This window comes from Excalfactoria chinensis, unplaced genomic scaffold (assembly GCF_039878825.1).
Source record: "Excalfactoria chinensis isolate bCotChi1 unplaced genomic scaffold, bCotChi1.hap2 Scaffold_68, whole genome shotgun sequence".
Lineage (NCBI taxonomy): Eukaryota > Metazoa > Chordata > Aves > Galliformes > Phasianidae > Excalfactoria > Excalfactoria chinensis.
The window spans coordinates 1099821-1112721 of record NW_027315710.1 but is presented as its reverse complement, the minus strand read 5'-3'; the positions used below and the strand labels follow the sequence as shown (position 1 = coordinate 1112721).

The window sequence follows — 12901 nt, the reverse complement described above, 5'->3', positions numbered from 1 at the left end:
TAGCAATAACTTGTTTCCTGTGCTTCATGGGACTGTTGGCCTTCCTTGTGGTCTGGGAACACTGCTGACTCGCATTCAATTTGATGCTGACCAGGACCCCCAATCCTGTTCAGTCAGACTTCTCTCCAGTGTCCCATATCCAGTCAGTGTGTATGTCCAGGGTTGCCCCTACCCAGGTGCACAATCAGGCTCCTATTATACTTTATGCACTTGGTGCATAGTACCAACTGGTACCCACTTCTCTGACTTGTTCACATGTCTCTGCAAGACCTCTCCACCCTCAGTGGAGGCAACAACACCTCCAACCAGCAAACTTGCTCAGAACATCTTCAAGTCCTGCATGCAGGTCATCCACAAATACATGACAGAGAAGTGGCCCTAAAATGGAACCCTGGGGTACCCTGATAGTGACCATCTACCAGCCCGATGGAACCCATTGACTATAATCCTTTGGGCCTGACTTATCGGCCAACTGCTCACTGACCACATCCTGTTTCTGTCTAACCGTATGCTGGACATTCTGTCCAGGAGGGTGCTGTGAGAAACAGTATCAGAAGCTCTACAGAAATCCTCAAGGAATAACATCAACTGGCTTCCCTTGGTCAGCTAAGTGGGTAACCTCATCAGAAATGGACCATAAGATAAACAGGACCTTCCATTCAGAAACCTGTGTTGGCTGTGACCAGTGACAGAATTGTCCTTCAGCTGTTTTTCAGTCACTCCCACCATCATTGTCTCCATAATTTTTCCAGGCACTGGAGTGAGACTGACAGGTCCATAATTGCCCATGCCATCTTTCTCGCTCTTCCTTACAATGAGACAACATTTGCCAGCTTCCTGTCAACTGGCATGACCCCAGACTTATGTAGATGCCATTGAAATGAGAGCCCAGAACAAACTGAATTGTCATCAGTGCAAGAATGTAGACGGGCCATAGCTTTGCAATGCCTTGAACTCCAGAGTATGCCACAGATGGAGAGGAGATCTGCCTCTTCTGCTGTGACCTCACCCATTTTCTACGTAGAATAACACTACATGATACATGGGGACCGTGTCTCTGCTGTGCTCTGCTCACAGGGGAAGGGTGTGGGGGGTTGCTGTCATATCAGTGCAGATAAACTCACTTTCTCTTAAACCCTTTTTCCTCTGTAAACTATCCCACTATTTGTACCCTCATTTACATTTCCACATACCCTCAATTACGCTTGCACATACCATTAACAATTACACTTTCATATACCATCAAAACAGTATGTCAAACAATACTGTTTTTTAGATCACATATACACCCTTACTGCCATTTATCTGTCCATTAACAGTCTGAATTGTCCAGTTATAAACACCTCAACGCAGAACCAGCCCTGATTGACCCACCTCTCTCACACAGTATCTTGCAAGCAGAACTTTGTATTACATAAATTGGTTGACAATCATTAAATATATATATATACATATATATATATATGTTCTTTTTTTTTTTTTTTTAAGTATGTTATGAATAAAAGGAAGACTAGGGAGACAGTGGGTACCCTACTAAGTGAGGGGGGTATTCTGGTAACGGGGGAAGCTGAGATGCTGGGGATACTGAAGGCATTCTTTGCTTCTTTCTTCAGTGAAAAAGCTCTCCCTCAGGAATCCCAGAGCCTGGAGCTTAGTGAAAGGGTCTGAGGAATGAAGACTTGCCTTTAGTCAGGGCAGAGCTGGTCCATGAGCGCCTAAACAGCACTAAGGTCCATAAATCCATGGGACCTGATGGGGTGCATCTGTAAGTGCTGAGAGAGCTGGCAGAGGTGATTGCTGAACCTCTCTCTGTAATCTTTGAGAGATCTTGGAGAATGGGGGAGGTGCCTGAAGACTGGAGGATAGCCAGTGTCGCTCCAGTCTTCAAAAAGGGCAAGAAGGAAGATCTGGGTTATTACAGGCTAGGCCGCCTCACCTCAGTCCCTGGAAAGGTGATGGAACAGCTTGTGCTGGATGCCATCTCCAGACAGCTGGATGAAAAGGAGGTTATCAGGAGTAGTCAGCATGTGTCCACCAAGGGAAGGTCATGCTCGACCAACCTGGTAGCCTTCTATGACATTTTCCATGGCTGGGTGGATGGGGGGAGAGCACTGGATGTTGTCTACCTTGATTTCAGCATGGCATTTGATACTGTCTCCCATGACATCCATATAACAAAGCTGAGGAAGTGTGGGATAGATGAGTGGACAGTGAGGTGGGTTGAGAACTGTCTGACTGGCAGAGCACAGAGGGTCGTCGTTGGCGGTGCAGAGTCCGGTTTGTGATCTGTATGTAGCCGTGTTCCCCAGGGGTCGGTGCTGGGTTTGGTCTTGTTCAACATCTTCATCAGTGATCTTGACATGTGGATAGTGGCCTCCTTCAGGGAGTTTGTTGTCAATACGAAGTTGGGAGGATTGTCTGACATGCCTGTAGGCTGTGCTGCCATTCAGTGAGACCTGGACAGGCTGGTGAGCTGGGCAGTAAGAAACCAGATGAGATTTAACAAAAGCAAGTGTAGAGTCTTGAACCTATGGGGGAATAATTGCATGCACCAGGACAGGCTGGGGGATGAGCTGCTGGAGAGGAGCTCTGCTGAGAGGGACCTGGGTGTCCTGGTTGGCCATGAGCCAGCAGTGTGCCCTCATGGTCAAAAAGGCCAATGGCATTCTGGGGTGCATTAAAAAGAGCGTGTCCAGCAGGACAATGGAGGTGATACTCCCCCTCAACTCTGCACTGGTAAGACCTTATCTGGAGAACTGAGTCCAGTTCTGGGCTCACCAGTACAAAAAAGACAGGGACCTCTTGGAAACACCCCAGCAGAGGGCCACAAATGTTGAAGGGACTGGAGCATCTCCCCCATGAAGAAAGGCTAAGTGAGCTGGGTCTGTTTAGCCTTGAAAAAAGAAGGCTGAGAGGGGACCTGATCCAGGTCTATAAATATCTAAGGTGTGGGGAACAAAGTAGTGAGGCCAGACTCATATCAGTAATGTGTGGAGACAGGAAAAGGGGAAATGGCCAGGAACTGGAGCATAGGAAATACTGCAAAATTGTGTGCAAGAACTTCATTATGGTAAGGGTGACGGAGCACTGGAACAGGCTGCCCAACAGTGTTGTGGAGTCTCCTATGCAGATATTCATGTCCTGCCTGGCTGCCTACCTGTGCACATAGCTGGTGATCCCCAGGGGTCATTGTTGGGACCTGTCCTCTTCAACATCTTTATTGATGACCTGGATGAGGGCATTGAGTGCACCCTCAGTAAGTTCGCAGATGACACCAATTTGACTGAGAGTGTGGATCTGCTTGTGGGTAGCAAGGCCCTCCAGGGGGATCTGGACACACTGGAGAGCTGGGCTGAAGCCAGTGGAATGAGGTTCAACAAGACCAAATGTCACATCCTGCACTTTGGGACCTGGAATGTACAGCCCAGGGGTGTGGTATAGTCACCGACCCTGGAGGTGTTCAAGGAATGACTGGATGTTGTGTTGAGGGACATGGATTAGTGGGAGCTATTGGTGATAGTAGAACAGTTGGACTGGATAATCTTTTAGGTCTTTTCCAACCTTGGTGATTCTATGATTCTATGATATCCTGACCTTGTTTGGGTGCCCTTTTTGTTTCAGCAAACACTCTCTGGGAGGACTCACCACGTCTGGAATTAGTCAATGACCGCTAGAAATCTGGTGTTTAATTCAACAGATTTCAAAGCACAGTCATGATGCTGTTGTCTTTCAGGAGCTGTTGACCATGAAGACGCAGGGACAACCCAGGGGAGACGAGTGGGAAGGATAAAGATGACATCCTCTGCTGTTGAGCTGGGCTGGGCTCCTGGGACACAGGGAGCTCATAAAAGTAGGTGGTGCTGTAGAGGTAAAACTGTGCCCAGGAGCAGCTCTGGTGCACAGCACAGCCTGCAGGTGACAGAAGGAGAGGAGAGAAAGGGGAGAGAGATTGCAGGATGTGTACACAGTGAGCAGGCTTTGAGCTCATTGCAGGAGCACTGCTGACAGATCACGACACGGTAAGCCTCACTGCAGACATGAGCTGCTTTTCATAGAGGGGACATTTTGTACTGGGATATTTTGTAGCAGATCAGGCTGCAGGCACTGCATGTTTCTTTACTGTGGAAAAAGCCTTCTGCTCCAGCTGAGGGCTTCCGTGGTGCAGCATCAGAGCACAGCCCTGAGGGCTGCGTGTCCCAGCACAGCTGCAGGCTGTGCAGCCGAGGATGCAGGCGGGTGCCCAGGGCTGTCGTGCAGAGCAGGTCCCTGCTGTGCAGGGGGAGACATGTGGGGGGAAGGAGATCCCCGGCAGGGTTTCTGCTGCCACAGCTGCTGGCTGGGGCAGAGGGATCACAGCTCAACTGCACAACAAAATGTTTGTAAGCGTGCTTTGCAAGAGGAGAGCCAAGGCAGGGATTTTCCATTTCCTGTTCTGAAGGAAGGGATGAGGATTCAGGGCAGAAATCTAATAGGGGCTGTCAACTTTGTACACAGCTCTGAGACTCTCCAGTTTTAGGAGCTCCCCATGCATTGGTGATTTTGTGGACAGTCACACAGGTTGTGCTTTCAGCCTCTCCTTCCTAAAAGGATACAGTCAGTTTCAGTGATAGTTGTTTTCTGCAGACATAATTAGTTCACTTCTCCAGCAAACAGGCTGATTTCTATGAGATGATTTGAAGTGGAAAGATGCTGGGGCTGGGGTCTTGAAGAGCAGCTGCAGGAAAGAGGAAACTATCCAGGTGGCTGTAATATAATTAGGAAACGAGAAGAAAGTAAGAGCTCCCTAATATTCTACTCTTTAGGGGATGGTGAAATTCATGAAAATAACTTCAAGTTCTGGAGTAAAGTGAACATTTTCCAAAGGAAAAGGAAAATTATTATAGTATAGCAGGAGGAGTGTATCTGAGAATGATCTGAACTTGTCGTTATCTTCTGCACTCTGAGCAGGACTCCAAGCCCAGGAACAGCAGATGCCCAACAGCAGCTCCATCAGCGAGTTCCTCCTGCTGCCGTTGGCAGACACGCGGCAGCTGCAGCTCCTGCACTTCTGGCTCTTGCTGGGCATCTACCTGGCTGCCCTCCTGGGCAACGGCCTCATCAGCACAGCCGTAGCCTGCGACCGCCGCCTGCACACCCCCATGTACTTCTTCCTGCTCAACCTGGCCCTCCTCGACCTGGGCTGCATCTCCACCACTCTCCCCAAAGCCATGGCCAACACTCTCTGGGACACCAGGGCCATCTCCTATGCAGGATGTGCTGCACAGCTCTTTTACTTTCTTTTCCTCATGTCAGCAGAGTTTTCCCTTCTCACCATCATGTCCTATGACCGCTATGTTGCCATCTGCAAGCCCCTGCACTACGGGACCTTGATGGACAGCAGAGCTTGTGCCACCATGGCAGCAGCTGCCTGGGGCGCTGGGGTTCTCAATTCCCTACTGCACACTGCCAGTACGTTTTCACTGCCTCTCTGCCAAGGCAATGTTGTCAACCAGTTTTTCTGTGAAATCCCCCAATTCCTCAAGCTCTCATGCCCCGGCTTCTACCTCAGGGAACTTGTTCTTGTCACTTTTAGTGCCAGTTTATTGTTTGGGTGCTTTCTTTTCATAGTGGTGTCCTATGTGCAGATCTTCCTTGCTGTGCTGAGGATGCCCTCTGAGCAGGGACGGCACAAAGCCTTCTCCACGTGCCTCCCTCACCTGGCCGTGGTCTCCCTCTTTCTCTGCACTGCATTCTTTGCCTACCTGAAGCCCCCCTCCATTTCTTCCCCGCTCCTGGATCTGACAGTGGCACTTGTGTACACAGTGGTTCCTCCAACACTGAACCCTATTATCTACAGCATGAGGAACAGGGAGATCAAGCACGCTCTCAGAAAGGTGTTGCAACATGCACTATTCCAGCTTCAATAAAGCGCACATCTTCCTCACATGATTCCCAGTGATGGTTCTTCATGTTTTATGCATCTTTGATTGTTTGATTCTGTAATTGTTATATGGCAATCTTCAATGAAATGTTGCTATTTATTTCTCTTCTTCTTTCCTGCCTACTTTCCATTTTCTCATTCCAAGAGCTCATGTAAACATCGAACCAGATTCCCCGAATATATTAAAAGATACCTAAAAGGCTTTCAAATAAAGACAATACCTTTTGTTTTCTCTCTTCCTACCTTGACTGGGTCTGGGGGAGGTACAGCCACAGACAGCAGCACAACGTGCTCTTTTCATTCCTGTTCTCTTTACGCTGCCACAGTGCTCTCAAGTCCACTCATTTGTGCTGGCCTGAAGGTTTTGTGTGTCTCACAACAGTCCTGTTGTCTCTACAGCAGCACTCTGGGGCTGCAGTCAGTAGCCGGCAATATGAACGGCTGTGTCAGAGCTGGTCTCCTTGCTGGCACTGACGTAACAAGGGGGCCCCTTCAGAGCAGGACCAGAGAACTGAAGGCCTCTTCCAAATTTGGTGTAAGGAATAAACTTTAGGAGCTTCTCCCTGAGAAGACCTCAAGATCTTCTGGTGCTCTTCACTAAGTGACGGGGACAGACTCAAGACAGTACTCAAAACGGGGACACTCTGTTTTGTGGTTTAAATTATATGCATTGAGTTAAAAAGAAAAAGTATAACAATTATGACAAATATATTTATACATCTAAAAATATATTATATTACTACATGTGTACAATACATTCATTTGCAAACATATATGCATACATAATAATTAATATGAATAACTGTTTTCAAATCCAGGACCTGTTGCAGGGCTTTTAACAGCCTCAAGCTCACTGTAGGAGCTGAAGGGGCTGATGGGCTGTTGCAGGATTTGGAGCAACTGCAGAGCTCATTGCCAGAGCTGGAATCACCACAGGACCTGTCACTGAAGTTGGAGCAGCCACTGGTGTCATTGTAGGGGTTGGAGTGACCACAGGGCTGTACCTCCTGGCATGCCTCACTTCCCTTGGGAGGCATTTGCTTCATTTGATTAACTTCAATCCTAGAACCGTTGAATCACCAGGGTTGGAAAAGACCTATAAGATCATCTAGTCCAACTGTTCACCTATTACCAATAGCTCCCAGTAAACCATGTCCCTCAACACAACATCCAGTCATTCCTTGAATGCCTTCAGAATCGGTGATTCCTGCACATCCCTGGGCAGTCCATTCCAGTGCCTGACCACCCTTTCCGAGAAGTAATACTTCCTAATGTCTGGCCTGAATCTCTCCTACTGCAGATTGTAACCATTCCCTCTAGTCCTATGACTAGAGATACGAGAGAAGAGGCTGACCCCCAGCTCACTACAACCTCCCTTCAGAAAGTTACCGAAAGCAATAAGGTTTCCCTGAGCCTCCTCATATGCCTTCATGTTCAGGGACACAGACAGCAGTGCCAGTGCCAATGCCCTGTGACTAAAGCCCGGCGTCCACCGCTGTGCTTCCCTGCTGCCTATTTCATGTCCCTCATCCTCCAGGTGACTCCAGATCTCCTAAATAAATGTCTGTGGTTAAGGCCATGTTTTCAGCAGGCCATCTAGACGCATGCTCCTGCCACTGCCCTCCAGATTTCTTCATCCCTTGCTCTTTGTTCACTCAGATACCTCCCAATTATCTGTCTGATTTCTGACTTTCAAGGGGATTACTCAAATTTTCTCCATCACTCCAACGTCTGATGGACAGTGTTGTCAAATCCTTCACTGTGACTCTATCTATCCTTTCATATCATTTTTCTTTTTCTTCTTTTCCTTTTTTTTCTTCTCTTCCTTTTTTTTTTTTTTTGTTTTTTTTTAAGCACATTGTCTGAGTGATGTTCACTAATGTCAGTGAAAGTGAAAAAGTGATTTGAAGACAAAGATAGAAATGAATAACTTTGTACCCTCATTTACACTTCCACATACCCTCAAGTACACTTCCATTAGCCATTAACAATTACACTTTGTTATACCATCAAAACAGTTTGTCAAACAATACAGTTCTTCAGTTCCCATAAGACCCTTAATGCCATATATCTTTCCATTAACAGTCTGTATTATTCAGTTATAAGCACCTCAATGCAGAACCAGCACTGACTGGCCCACCTCCCTTACACACTTTCTCACAAGCAGAACATAGTATTACATAAATGGGTTGACACTCATTAAATAGGATAATAAAAAGTGCTTTTTAAAGTATGGTAAGAGTAAAAGGAAGACTAGGGAAACTGTGGGTCCCCTGCTAAGTGAGAGGCATGGTCTGGTGACAGGGGACGCTGAGAAGGTGGTGATACCAAAGGCCTTCTTTGCTTCTGTCTGCAGTGAAAAATCTCGCAGGAATCCCAGGCCCTTAAGCTTAGTGGGAGGGTCTGGGGAATGGAAGACTTGCCTTTAGTCAGGGATGAGGTGGTCCATGAGCACCTAGGCCATACCAATGTTCATAAATCCATGGGACCGGATGCGGTGCATCTACGGGTGCTGAGGGAGCTGGAAGAAGTGACAGCCGCTCTCTATAATCTTCGAGAGGTCTTGGAGAATGGGAGAGGTGCCTGAAGACTGGAGGATAGCCAATGTCGCTCCAGTCTTCAAAGAGCGCATGAAGCAAGATAGAGGTAATTATAGGCAAGGCAGCTTCACCTCTGTCCCTTGAAATGTGGTGGAACAGCTTGTGCTGGATGCCATCTCCAGTCAGCTGGAAGAAAGGGAGGTTATCAGGAGTAGTCAGCATGTGTCCACCAAGGGGAGGTCGTGCTCAACCAACCTGGTAGCCTTCTATGACATTTTCACTGGCTTTGTAGATGGGGAGAGAGCGGTGGATGTCATCTACCTTGATTTCAGCAAGGCATTTGGTACTGTTCCCCATGACATTAGTATAACAAAGCTGAGGAAGTGTGGGATAGATGAGTGGATAGTGAGGTGGGTTGAGAACTGGCTGACTAGCAGAGCACACAGTGTCATTGTTGGCGGTGCAGTCTGGTTGGTGACTTGTAACTAGCGGTGTTCCCCAGGGGTCAGGGCTGGGTCCAGTCTTGTTCAACATCTTTATCAGCAAACTTGACAAGGGAATAGAGGCCACCAACATCAAGTTTGCTGATGACACGAAGTTGGGAGGATTGGCTGACATGCCTGAATGCTCTGCTGCCATTCAGCGAGACCTGGACAGGCTGGAGTGCTGGGCAGTAAGAAACCAGATCAGGTTTAACAAAAGCAAGTGTAGAGTCTTGCACCTAGGGAGGAATAATTGCATGCACCAGGACAGGCTGGGGGATGAGCTGCTGGAGAGGAACTCTGCAGAGAAGGACCTGGGTGTCCTGGTTAGCCAAGAGCCAGCAGTGTGCCCTCATGGCCAAAAAGGCCAATGGCATTCTGGGGTGCATGAAAAAGAGTGTGCCCAGCATGTCAAGGGAGGTGATCCTCTACTCTGCCCTGGTGAGACCTTATCTGGAGCACTGTTTCCAGTTCTGGGCTTCCCACTACAAAAAAGACACGGACCTCTTGGAAGCACCCCTGCAGAGGGCCACAAATGTTGGTGAAGGGCGTGGAGCATCTCCCCTATGAAGAAAGGCTAAGTGAGCTGGGTCTGTTTAGCCTTGAAAAAAGAAGGCTGAGAGGGGACCTGATCCAGGTCTATAAATTTCTGAGGTTTGGGGAACAAAGTGGTGAGGCCAGACTCATATCAGCAATGTGTGGAGACAGGAAAAAGGGGAAATGGCAGGAACTGGAACATAGGAAATACTGCACGATTGTGTGCAAGAACTTCATTATGTTAAGGGTGACGGAGCACTGGAACAGGCTGACCAATTGGGTTGTGGAGTCTCCTTCTATGCAGATATTCATGTCCCGCATGGCCGCCTACCTGTGCACGTAGCTGGTGTTCCCCAGGGGTCATTGCTGGGCCTGTCCTCTTCAACATCTTTATTGATGACCTGGATGAGGGCATTGAGTGCACCCTCAGTAAGCTCGCAGATGACACCAAATTGGCTGAGAGTGTGGATCTGTCTGGGGTTAGCAAGGCCCTACAGAGGGCTCTGGACAGGCTGGAGAGCTGGGCTGAAGCCAATGGGATGAGGTTCACCAAGACCAAATGTCACATCCTGCACTTTGGGAGCTGGAATGGACTACCCAGGGGGTTGGTATAGTCACCGACCCTGGAGGTGTTCAAGGAATGAATGGATGTTGTGTTGAGGGACATGGATTAGTGGGAGCTATTGGTGATAGCTGAACAGTTGGACTGGATAATCTTTTAGGTCTTTCCCAACCTTGGTGATTCTATGATTATATGATATCTTGACCTTGTCTGAGTGCCCTTTTTATTTTAGCAAACACTCTCTGGGAGGACTCACCACATGTCGGGAATTAGTCACTGACCACTGGAAATCTGGTGTTTATTCATCAGATTTAAAAGTGCAGTCATGATGCTGTTGTCTATCAGGAGCTGTTGGCCAAGAAGACCCAGGGACATCTCAGGGGAGATGAGTGGGAAGGATAAACATGACATCCTCTGCTGCTCAGCTGGGCTGGGCTCCTGGGACACAGGGAGCACATACAAGTGGGCAGCGCTGCAGATAGACAGCTGTGCCCAGGAGCAGCTCTTGTGCACAGCACAGCCTGCAGGGGACAGAAGGAGAGGAGAGAAAGAGGAGAGAGCTTCCAGGACGTGTGAGGTGAGAGCAGGCTGCGAGCTCACTGCAGGAACATTGCTCACAGATCACGACACAGTAAGTCTCACTGCAGACTATGCAGCTGCTTTTCATAGAGGGTTAACTTAATCCTGGTCATGCCATAGCAGATCTGGCTGTAGGCACTGCATGCTTTTTACTGTGGAATAAGCCTTCTGCTTTAGCTGAGGGCTTCCATGCTGCAGCATAAGAGCACAGCCCTGAGGGCTGCGTGTCCCAGCACGGCTGCAGGCAGTGCAGCCAGGACTGCAGGTGGATGCTCAGAGCAGGGTCCCTGCTGTGACCCAGGGGCTGTGACACTGTGGCTTGTCAGGATCAGCACTCAACTTGAACAAGGAGCCGCCTTGGCAAGCCACGACCCAAGGTAGGAATTTTCTTTTTCTTTTTCTTTTCTTTTTATTTTTTTTATTTTTTTTTTTTTTTGGTTAAGAAATGGAAAAGGATTGGAAGGAGAAAACTGAAGGGGGCTGTTTGTTTTGTGAACTGTCACACGTGATGTGTTTTCATCCTCTCCTTTCAGGGAGAGGAACCTTATAAAGGGTGGAAGTAGTTGAAATTATCATTTTTTGTTGATAAGAATAATGCACTAATATTGCAAATAGGCAGATTTCCTGAACAGAAAGTGAAGGGCACAGTGGTTGGGCTTGAGGGCTTTAAGAGCAGTGAGGGTAAAGATATGAGACATGAAACAGATGAAAAAATCCAATAGATGGGATAAGATTAGAAAATGAGAGGAAGGTAAAAGCTCCTTATGCTTCTTCTGCTTATAGGATGTTGAACTTCATGAAATTAAATTCAAGTTGTGGTGCTAAATGAACACTGACATAGAAGAACAAAAGCATTTCACAGTATAGTAGTAGGAGTGTCTCTGAGAATGGTCTGGACTTGTCATTATCTTCTGCACTCTGAGCAGGACTCCAAGCCCAGGAACAGCAGATGCCCAACAGCAGCTCCATCAGCGAGTTCCTCCTGCTGCCGTTGGCAGACACGCGGCAGCTGCAGCTCCTGCACTTCTGGCTCTTGCTGGGCATCTACCTGGCTGCCCTCCTGGGCAACGGCCTCATCAGCACAGCCGTAGCCTGCGACCGCCGCCTGCACACCCCCATGTACTTCTTCCTGCTCAACCTGGCCCTCCTCGACCTGGGCTGCATCTCCACCACTCTCCCCAAAGCCATGGCCAACGCCCTCTGGGACACCAGGGCCATCTCCTACGCAGGATGTGCTGCACAGCTCTTTTTCTTTCTTTTCTTCATCTCAGCAGAGTATTACCTTCTCACCATCATGTCCTATGACCGCTACGTTGCCATCTGCAAGCCCCTGCACTACGGGACCTTGATGGACAGCAGAGCTTGTGCCACCATGGCAGCAGCTGCCTGGGGCTCTGGGGTTCTCAGTTCCCTGCTGCACACTGCCAGTACATTTTCACTGCCTCTCTGCCAAGGCAATGTTGTCAACCAGTTTTTCTGCGAAATCCCACAGATCCTCAAGCTCTCCTGCTCAGAATCAAATCTCAGGGAAGTTTTGGTTATCATTTTTACTACCAGTTTAGCCTTTGGGTGCTTTGTTTTCATAGTTGTGTCCTATGTGCAGATCTTCCTTGCCGTGCTGAGGATGCCCTCTGAGCAGGGACGGCACAAAGCCTTCTCCACGTGCCTCCCTCACCTGGCCGTGGTCTCCCTATTTCTCAGTACTGCCTTTTTTGCCTACCTGAAGCCTCCCTCTGTCTCCTCCCCACTCCTGGATCTGTCGGTGGCACTTCTTTATGCAGTGGTTCCTCCAACACTGAACCCTATAATCTACAGCATGAGGAACAGGGAGATCAAGCACGCTCTCAGAAAGGTGTTGCAGTACGCATTATTCCAATTATAATAAAGTGCACATCTTCCTCACACGATTCCCAGTGATGATTCTTTTTTTTTTTGCATATTTGATTGTTTGATTTTGTGTGATACAGTAATCTGCAGAAATATGTTTTAAATTTTTTCACTTCTTCCTACTTCATAGTTTCTCACTCCATGAATTTGTGTAAACGTGGAACCAGATTCCCTAAATATATTAAGAGATAAATTTACAATGTAGACTTTTCCTTAGCTCTTCTCTCTTCTTGCCTTGTCTGGATCTGGTGGAGGTATAGCCATGGAAAACATGATCTTTTCATTCCTGCTCTATTTACACTGCCACTGTGCTCTCGAGTACTTTCATTTGTGCAGGCCTGAAGGTCTTGTGTGTCTCACAACAGTCTTGTTGTCTCTACAGCAGCACTCCGGG

The 12901-nt window shown here is 48.1% G+C and overlaps 2 protein-coding genes across 2 annotated transcripts; both read left to right on the top strand.

Moving 5' to 3' along the window:
- The first annotated feature begins 4970 nt into the window (after window positions 1-4970).
- Window positions 4971-5906, top strand: LOC140265132 (olfactory receptor 14J1-like). Its single transcript, XM_072361015.1, has one exon. It carries the CDS (start codon window positions 4971-4973, stop codon window positions 5904-5906), a length of 936 nt encoding a protein of 311 aa, XP_072217116.1.
- Window positions 5907-11569: 5663 nt separating this feature from the next.
- Window positions 11570-12502, top strand: LOC140265160 (olfactory receptor 14J1-like). Its single transcript, XM_072361045.1, has one exon. It carries the CDS (start codon window positions 11570-11572, stop codon window positions 12500-12502), a length of 933 nt encoding a protein of 310 aa, XP_072217146.1.
- Window positions 12503-12901: the final 399 nt, after the last annotated feature.

Coding starts and splice junctions, on each gene's coding strand:
- LOC140265132 (XM_072361015.1), top strand. CDS start 4,971: ATGCCCAACAGCAGCTCCATCAGCGAGTTCCTCCTGCTGCCGTTGGCA.
- LOC140265160 (XM_072361045.1), top strand. CDS start 11,570: ATGCCCAACAGCAGCTCCATCAGCGAGTTCCTCCTGCTGCCGTTGGCA.